The sequence below is a fragment of the Nyctereutes procyonoides genome, unplaced genomic scaffold (genome assembly GCF_905146905.1).
Source record: "Nyctereutes procyonoides isolate TBG_1078 unplaced genomic scaffold, NYPRO_anot_genome, whole genome shotgun sequence".
Taxonomy (NCBI): Eukaryota; Metazoa; Chordata; class Mammalia; order Carnivora; family Canidae; genus Nyctereutes; species Nyctereutes procyonoides.
Genome location: NW_026575124.1, coordinates 3,962,746 through 3,972,023, shown reverse-complemented (window position 1 = coordinate 3,972,023; position 9,278 = coordinate 3,962,746). Strand labels below are relative to the sequence as shown.

At 58.1% G+C, this 9,278-nt stretch overlaps 1 protein-coding gene across 1 annotated transcript; it reads right to left on the bottom strand.

Moving 5' to 3' along the window:
- Positions 1-479: 479 nt before the first annotated feature.
- IGFBP6 (insulin like growth factor binding protein 6) lies at positions 480-4,645 on the bottom strand. The gene is made up of 4 exons (XM_055337133.1): positions 4,246-4,645; positions 1,650-1,792; positions 1,351-1,470; positions 480-822 (listed from the first exon to the last, which is right to left on the bottom strand). Exons 1-4 carry the CDS (start codon positions 4,574-4,576, stop codon positions 700-702), a joined length of 717 nt encoding a protein of 238 aa, XP_055193108.1. The 5' UTR covers positions 4,577-4,645; the 3' UTR covers positions 480-699.
- Between the last annotated feature and the right edge of the window lie 4,633 nt (positions 4,646-9,278).

Here is a 9,278-nt window from a genome sequence, read left to right as displayed (position 1 = left end):
CACAAGCTTATTGTAAGCACAAAATGAGGTAATCCACGTAAAAACACACGGCCCAGGGTCTGGCCCCTGGGAGGGGCTTGATAAGTAAGAATTTCCTTCCCCTTTTAGGAGGATGTAGCAGAAAGGTAAGTGCTTTGAGAGTTCCTCTTGATTAGGTTCCTGCTGGGGATTAACTATTAATCCCTCCTCTCCCCTCTCCCGTTGTGTCCAAATATTAGTGTTAGAAACAAGGTCACAAACTCAGACAGAGGCCACGGCCTCCATGTCTCCCCTGCTCCCACTCCCTGGTAGGTGTTAGGTGAGGCTCCAGGGCTGGAAACCTCTGCCACTGTCTGTCTCCTGCATTCCAAGTGCCACAGGAGCGCCAGCAAGCAGTCCACAGGGAAGGAGAGCTGCACTGGGGGCTTGGGGGTGGGGGCAGAATGGGGGGGACAGAGGGGCCAGGGGCTCCACAGACGTGAGAGGTGGACTCAGAAACGTAGGCCAGAGACCCCCAACACAGCTTTATTAACACCCCAAGCCCACACCAACAATCTTTCCATGTGCAGGGTCCTGGGGGGTCGGGGGGTAGTGGGGGGGGCCTGAAGGTGGAGTGTGGGCTCAGGGCTCCGAGTTACTCATCACTCAACAAACGACCCAAGAGGACAGCCCCATGCTCCTTCCACTGGCCGGGCAGTGCCCCTAGCCCTGCCCCCAGGCTTAGCCACTGCTCCCAGGGGGGCAGGAGGAGCTTCCATCACCATCTGGGGACCCCGACAGCGGCTGGCCCATCCGATCCACACACCAGCAGGGACCTCGGCGCTGCCCCTGGGAGGAGCGGCACTGGGGAGAGAGGCACAGGGATCAGAGGAGCAGCAGCGCTGAGGCTCCAGCAGGAGGGACACGAGGGCCCATGGGTGGGGGTGGGCTGTGTTCCCCCCCTCCCCCGTCAGAATATGCAGAAACATCTGAGAACTCTTAGGACAGGGAGGCTCTCTGGGCTCCCTTCTCTTACTCCCCTCTTCTCTACCCACTAAACTGGGCCTATTCTTCTAGACCAGAACCCTAGTTCTCAAAATACTAGGGGCTGTGTTAGAAATGCAAATCCTCAGACTGCGGTAGGCTCAGCCACCCGCCTGTTCTCAGCCCCTAGGTGACTCTGAGCCGCCTCATAAATGTGAACCTCCGAGTTAGGCATTCCTGAGTTGGGCGGTCTGGCTTCTCTTCTACGTTTGTGTGGGCCCTAAAGCTGGGAGATCTTGAAGGCAGGGGCAGTGTCTTCCTTATGCCCCTTTATAAGCTCCCCTGGCCCCATCCCTGGCAGGAGCCTCCTGCTGGACCAGGTGGAAGAGAGGAGAGGAGGGGCCTCACCTGCCGCTTCCGGTAGAAGCCCTTATGGTCACAATTAGGCACGTAGAGGGTGTGAACCCCTCGATACACCTCGGTCTGTAGCTGCTGTAGCACTGAGTCCAGATGTCTGCGGCACGGGCCCTGGGAAAAGGGACAGCAGGCAACTCTGAACCATTGCAGCCTCCAGGACATGGCCCCCAGCTCCCCCATAGCCAGGCTCCAGGACCCACGTGGGAAACCTCTCCAAGCTCAAGGCGACAGTCTCAGATGGGAATGTCCGGGGCTCCCCCCCTCCTGCTCTCTGCCAGCCGCACACGCACCATTTCAGCATCTTGGACACCACCAGGATTGGGCCGGCCGGAAGTAGTAGTAGAGGCCCCTGGATTCCTCTGTTGGTCTCTGCGGTTCACATCCTGTGGACGAGTGGTCCCTGCTTGGGGTTTGCTCTCCTTAGGATTCTCCCCTACAGCCACAAGAGGAACGAGGAAGGGAGAGTCCGAGAATCAGATGTCAAAGACCAGAACCAAATGGAAGAGAGCCTTGCTCACCCGGACTCCCTGCACTGGGAGGAAGAGAAGGTCTTTCCAAGTAGTAGAAATGAGGGTGGTTAGAACCTGCCTCCACCTTTACCTTCTTCTGGCCTCGGTTTCTCTCTCTGACAAAGGGTTATATGACCTTTCCTGACAATACCCCCAGCCCAGACTAGTCTTAGGTCTTATAAGGGAGAAGCACTTTGGAAAGCAGACACGGAGGACAAATACAAATATATTGGGAGGCCTTGGGCTTGGGGGGGGGGGGGGGAGACCTGAATGTTCCTCGAGAAGCCAGCAGGGGGTGCACCAAGCCAGAGGGATGAGGCAGGAGAGCCAGGCATGTGGGAGGGGGTTAGCAGGGACCCGAGTGGAATGTGTGTCCCCTGTGTGACCCTGCTGTGACTCAGCCCACCCTTCCCAGGCTTCAGACATGATTACTTTTGGGGCACCGCAGCGGGGTCCTCTCCCTTCTCTGGTCCCCCATGGCTCAGCCCAGCTCAACCCCAGTGGTCCCAGGAGCAGGGACAGGCGGAGGGCAGGTTGCAAAGATGCAGGGAATGAGGGGCTTCTAACCTGTGGGCTGCTCCTGGCTTTGGAGAAAGTGTCACACATGGTGTCTGGGCGGCTTGGGGAAAGCTCAGGATGGAAGGGGGTGAGGAAATAAATCAGGACGCCAGGGTGAGGAAAAGGCAGGGAGGGAAGTATGCACTGCTTGGAATTTGGCCCAGCTGTACAATTAGATATTGTGGCCTCTAAAGGCATCATCTCTCCTCTTCCGTGTCCAAAGACGAGCTCTGCTCAAGGTCCCGATCCCAAAACCCAGACAGTTGCTCCCACTTGCCTACTCCCCGCCACCCCAGAGCCATTCCCTCTGCAGCCCTGCCTCCCTGGGCATCCTTCTTCCTCCGCCCTTCTCAGACCATGCTCCTCATTCCCTCCACTTAGCACCCTACCTCCCCCATGCTCCCACTGCCTCCTCTGACCCACCCAGGCAACCCCTAGCAGCCTGGACCCAGGCATTCAGGACTGAAAGAAACTTCACATTACCATCTCCTCCCTTGCCTCGGAAGGAACCAGGAGCTCGGGTGCCCCGGGGTGGGGGGGCTGCTTTCATTTCCTGTCCTCCCTCTGTCCCGTGCTGCCCCCCATCTTTTGGATTCTGACTCACTTCTGTCCCTCCCACCCAATGACTCAGGCTTCTATTTTCCTCCCTGGGGTAGGGTGGGGTAGGGTGGGTGGAGGGTTCTGAGCAGCTTGTAACCCTGATTTGGCAGATTCCTTCTTTCCCCACCTCTGTCCCCTTCTCGGGAGGCCCCCAGAGCCTGCCCTCTGACCCTAGTCTAGTCTGAAACAATTCTGGGTTTGGGGCATCTTCTGTTCTAGACTTCACGTTCAGGTGCTTTGGACACCCTGATATTAAGGGGAGAAGGGGGGATACTTCTCAGTGCGCGCGGGATTTGGGAGTCTGGGTTCCCTTCCCTCTTTCTCCAAACGGAAGCTGGGAACACCGTCTGGATCCTTTCTCCAGCTCGGGGTGGGGGTGGGGTGATGGGGTCGAGGGAAGGAGCTGAGATGCTGTGGCCTAGGACCTGACCCGAAACCCCTCCCTCCCCACCTTTCCCTTCCAGGGAAAATAAACAGAGGTGGGGGGAAAGAGATGGAGAGCTCAGACATTTCCCTGCTTTACCCTCAGGGCCTCCGGCCGCGCCCCAGGCTTCTAGCTGCTTCCCGCCCTGGCCCGTTCGCCCCCTAAAACCTGCCCCCTCCCCAGGGTGAGGATGACGGAGCATCGGGGCAGAACCCAGGGGCTCGCGGAGTCGCCCGCACCCCGCTCCGCAGCTCCCCGCGCGAGGGGGCGGGACTCCGGGTTGGGGGCGGGGCTACGGGCGGAGCCGGGCGGGGCGGGGCTCAGGGGCGAGGCTCCGGGCGGAGCCGGGTTCTGGGGCGGAGGCGGGGCGAGGGGCGGGGCTCCGGGCGGAGCCGGACGGGGGCGGGGCTCAGGGGCGAGGGCGGGGCTAGGGGCGGGGCTCCGGACGGAGCCGGGCGAGGGGCGGGGCTCCGGGTTGGGGGCGGGGTTCCGGGCGGAGCCGGGCTCTGGGGCGGGGGCGGGGCTAGGGTCGAGGCTCCGGGCGGAGCCGGGCTCGGGGGCGGGGCGAGGGACGGGGCTCCTGGGCGGGGGCGGGGCTCCGGCTTGGGGGCGGGGCTCAGGGATGAGGGCGGGGCTAGGGACGAGGCTCCGGGCGGAGCCGGGCTCGGGGGCGGGGAGATGGGCGGGGCTCCTGGGCGGGGCGGGGCTCCGGGTTGGGGGCGGGGCTCCGGGATGAGGGCGGGGCTAGGGACGAGGCTCCGGGCGGAGCCGGGCGGGGGGCGGGGCGGGACTCACCCGGGGGCCAGCGCGCCCGGCGGCAGCGGCCGCGGCCCAGCAGCAGCGCCCGCAGGGGCGCCTCGTCTTCCTCGGGCGGCTGGCACTGCAGTCCCGGGACGCAGTTGGGGGTGTAGACCCCGCACAGCTGCCCCTCCCTCCTGAGACAGCCCCCCGCTTCGGCGCAGCCCTCCGCCGGCGGCGCCCCGTCCTCCTCCTGCACGCAGGCCCCGGGACAGCCCGGCTGCGCCCCCTGCCCGCAGCCTGGGCACCGCGCCAGGGCGTCTCCCGAGCGGGCAGCGAGCAGCAGGCCCAGCAGCAGCAGGGGCGGCAGCAGCCTGCGGGGGGTCATGGTCAGGGTGTCGGCCCCGTCCGCTCCTCGCAGGGCAGTCGTGCAGCAGCTGCCGCCCGCCGCCGCCCCTCTGCCTTAAGTAGCCGCCGGCCAGGGGCCGGGCCCTTTAAGAGCCAGGTGAAGGGGGGTGGGGGAGAAGGCAGGGGCATTCCCTAAACTGGGTGGGACTGGAGAGGCCCCCCCCACCTGGGTCCTCCCCACTTACTCTCCCCCCTCCCTTCCCAGTTTCTGTTTACTTCCCAAATTACTCTGATTTTTCTTGCTTTGTTCCCGGGACTCTCGGGCTGGAATTTGGGAGCTGGACAGCTGGCTGCAGGCACTAGAGGGTGGGGAGGGGTGGAAGAAGGAGAGGACGGGAATTGGGATGAAGGGAAATCCAGGAACCCAGTTCATGTGTATGTGTGGGCGAAGGGGCGCGGGGTCCCTGGTGGGGAGTGAGGGGGTGCTGTTTGAAAGGAAGGGAGAAGGGATGGGGTGTGGGAGTCACGGGAGGGATGTGTGTAAAGGGAAAGAAAAGAAGGCCCCGAGGATGGATAATGCGGTCTTGAGATAAGGGACTGCTGATGGGAGAAAGTAGCCCAGGGGAGAGGAGAGGAAGAGCAAGGTTTGACATGTTACTGTGGGAAAACGGGGCGGGGGGGTGGGTGCAGACTGGGCTAAGGCTGTAGAAGGGGTTGGGGGGAAGCAAGGGGAGAGGTGGGGAGAGGGTGGGCAGGCGCACCTCGAATGTGTAGGCTTTAACCCTAGGATGGTGGTGGGGCCACCGGAGTAGCCCAGAGGGACCAGTGTGCAAGGGTGGGAATAGCTGAACACCTGGCAGGTGGGGACAGGGCAGTGGTGAGAGACTGGCCCCTTGCAATTATGGAGGTGGAGGCGGGTGGGGCAAAAGTTAGGGGAACCCACACTCTGGGTGCGCTTGGGAACAGTGGACAGAGAACACCATGCCCTCCCCCACTTCTCTCCTTCCTCCAGGTTGGCCTCCATTCCTCTCTTTCTTAGAATCTGCCCCTTAACTCCCAGTATCACCCATTGGGATGCCTGGATTCATCGGTTTCCTCGGCTTTGCCAGGGGGTGCTGGCCTGGGACTGGTCTGGGCGGCCTCCGCTCCACCGGCTCCCCCACCCGCGCTGCCCACCTCCCCTCCCGGGGCAGTGCCCCACCCATCCCAGCCTCCGAGCTGCGCCCGCCTTCCTAGAGGCCGGGAGAAGGACCGCTTCTCTTGGCAGCTCACACCCGCCCTGCTCTGGATTACGCAACAAGAGCCATCTCATTCTTTCCTAAAACAAGGGCTCTGGGCAGTGACTAAGTTTAAATTCTGGGCCCCCAAGCAGTAATGTCAGCAAGGGCTTCCTGAGCTTTTAGGTAAATACCAAAAAAGAACTTCACTCCCGGCCCCCCTCCACCACCTTCCCTGGCTACCCTGGGACCCTGGAACAGGAATTTGGGGAGCAGTGTCTTGCAGTAGCTCCGGGCCGCAGAGGCAGATTGGACAGGCTGGGAGGAGGAGAGGAGGGGAAGTGGGGGGGCAGCTCTCTCCCACTCTGCGGAGACTCTGGGACCTCCTGCCCCAAGCTCTGACCTCAGGGTGGAGAACTAGCTTCATCCTGTCCCCAAACCCTTATCACTATTTATTCTGCCCTGAGCATGGGTTCCAGCGTGTTGTTCCCACCTCAAACAGGAAGGCCATCAGAAGTTTGGGATGAGGAGGAGATGGAGTCCTCCCTGCAGGATCCCAGTGTGACTTTCTAAATGTTCATACTTCTCCTTTGTAGGTTATATTGCAGGAGAGCCCCCTACTTGGGTAGCATCTCACATCCACCACTCCTTCTCCGTACCCCCTCCGCATACCCCCTTCCCCCTCCTGCAATGCCAGTACCCCTACAACAGAACTACCCTGTTTACTGCCCCCACCTGCCCAGCTTCTCCCTCCCTGCAGCGCAGGCTGGACGGCCCAGTCCAGTACCACCACCATGCCAGCACCACACTGCCCTTCCCCTGCTCCTCCAGCGTGGAGGTCCAGAGCTGCACTCTGTGGCTGTTGGAGCCTAACCAGTCTCTTTCTTGCAGGCTGAGACTCTTGGACTCTGCTTTTCCTCCCTTTGGGATGCCCTTTACCACAGCACCGGAAATAGTGGGATCTGAAGCAGATGCTGAGTGCTCAGGATGGAGTGCGGGCCAAGGTGCAGACCTTTGGGACTCTGGCCTCCTTGTGAGAGAAGACTTTGCTGAGAGCTTTGCCAGGGCTGGGAAAACAGGCTTTTCCAGAAGTAAACTCTGCTGGGCCTCTTCCTTCTCTTGCATAGGACGCTCCATTCTCTGGATCCCTTATGCTCTGTCTCTCATGGCCAGCCTGTCTGTCCAAGTCCCCAGCACCCCAGGTCCTGACTTCCTTTTGAGGACAAGGGGTAACAGAAAGGGCCTGCCTAGACCTTTTTGAGCTTTGAGTTTGAGGAGAGACAAGTGGTGGCCCATCTCACAGGCAGAAAGCCCCCCGGGATGCAGATCAATAACGTGGCCCAAGTCTGGTGTGGCTTGGATGAGAACTGTTGTGATATAACCTCAGCCGGCCTCCGGCCTTTGATCCCCGTGATCTGTCTCCCACACAACCTTCCAGCTGGTCCTGCTGCCCACAGTCCTGCTCATATGACTCTCTCCTCCTTGAAGGCCTCTGTGGTATGTCATGTCCCCTACATCCCACTTGGATAAAACCTGTGCTCCCATTTACCATCCAGGGCCCTGTGGACAGTGAGCCCTGGTTCAGCCAGCTGGTTGGATCACCTTCCCCAGAACCCCCTGGCAGTCTCCCATCTCTGGGCCTGAATGGAGATTAGGGAAGTGAATGTGTGGCCCTAATTGGTGCTCAGAGATGATTTCTTCCTCTGGACTCCAAGCTTTCAGCTCACAGGTGTAGAATCCTCATTTCCCTCAATACAAACCAAATTCCATCCCCTCTTCCTCACCTGCTGGGCCAGCTGTCTGCTTTCCTTTGAATTCATCCACATTATTGTGTTGCCGTCTTAAATTTTTGTTTATCTAGTCATGTGTCTTACTTTTCCAGTTAGAGTGTGAGTACTTTGAGGACAGGGGCCCTACACACTCTTTGTCTCTAGGCCCCCAGCTCCCATATAAAGAGTTTGGAATTGATTTAAGTAAAGGTTGGTGTTTCTGGTGGGAGCAAAGGTAGTCCTGGGGAGGGCAATGAGAGGTGACGGGGCACATTGTACCTCTTCTGGAGGTTCCACCATTGCTCCTGAACTTCTGGGCTAGCTCAGCCCACCCCAGGAGGTCTCCTGGCCCTCCCACCCCTTCAGCCCTCCTCTCTCTTTTTTTCTTCCCCTTGCTTTGGCCAAAGTAAAGGCCAAAGAGTCTAAGAGGCCCAGAGGGTGGTCAGGGTGCAATAGGAGAGGGAAACCTGGCTCCAGATTAAATAAAAGAGGGCTCTCTAAAGAATACAACTTTATAATAGAGTTTGGGAAAGTTTGGGAAGACAGCAGGGCATTTTTCTAGATTGGGCTGGAATCAGCCAGACAGTTTGGGGACTGGGGATCATTAGTGGACAAGGAACAGCAACTGCAGATCTGAGGTTTGCTTCTTTGCAATTAAATGAACAAAAGAATATTCAATAGATTCATGGAGCATCTATTTATGTGGATCTGAGTAGGTAATATGGCCACAAATAGAGAGAAATTGTGCTCTCAGAGAGCTTAGAATTTATATATGTCCATCTAGTACACACCTCATAAACACTTAAAAACCAACAAGGAGGGATCCCTGGGTGGCGCAGCGGTTTGGCGCCTGCCTTTGGCCCAGGGCGCGATCCTGGAGACCCGGGATCGAGTCCCACGTCAGACTCCCGGTGCATGGAGCCTGCTTCTCCCTCTGCCTGTGTCTCTGCCTCTCTCTCTCTCTGTGTGTGACTATCATAAAAAAAAAAAAAAACAAAAAAAAAAAAAAAACAAACAAACCAAAACAAACAAACAAAAAAAACCAAGAAGGATTCTAGGGTATTCCAGGATAGAATGTAGACTGTTGCAAATAAATCTAACTGTATTCTAGATCTATGACATAAACGTACTGAAGGGGGTGAGGGGCAAAAAGGTGCTGACCTAAGCAACTCTAGAAAACCATGTGTTGACTAGAAACTATAAGGTTAACGATTAAAGGCACAGCATAATCTACATAAACACCGTGCTCTAGTTGATAAATTTTCTCACAGGCTCATAGGTTACAAATTTTTTAAAAAGTTTTTATTTACTTATTCACAAGAGACACACAGAGAGGCAGAGACACAGGTAGAGGGAGAAGCAGGTTCCCTGCAGGGAGCCTGATGTAGGACTTGATCGATCCCAGGACCCTGGGATCATGCCCTGAGCCAAAGGCAGATGCTCAACCACTGAGCCACACAAGTGCCCCAGGTTACAAATTTTTGAAGCTGTTGGATATATACTGGGATTGAACAAGTTATGGGTATCAGGAGCCAGGTTTCTCTTTGTTGGTGGGAGAAGTCACTGATAAGTAAAGGGGGGAGGCTAGAATGTATCTTCTGGTGCTTGGTTAGGAGTCAGAGACCGCAATATGAACTTATGTTTAGCTTGATATACATACAGATGGGCAATTGCTAGAAACAACTCTAGGGATTCCTGGGTGGCTCAGTCGGTTAAGCATCTGCCTTCAGCTCAGGTCATGATCCCAGGGCCCCGC

Bases quoted from the DNA above. Each gene is read 5' to 3' on its own strand.
- IGFBP6 (XM_055337133.1), bottom strand. From the start codon at position 4,576: ATGACCCCCCGCAGGCTGCTGCCGCCCCTGCTGCTGCTGGGCCTGCTG. The intron at 1,793-4,245 runs GTGAGTCCCGCC...TTGTGGCTGTAG, and splicing joins CCGGGCGCGCTGGCCCCCGG to GGGAGAATCCTAAGGAGAGC. The intron at 823-1,350 runs GTGAGGCCCCTC...CTCTCTCCCCAG, and splicing joins GCTTCTACCGGAAGCGGCAG to TGCCGCTCCTCCCAGGGGCA.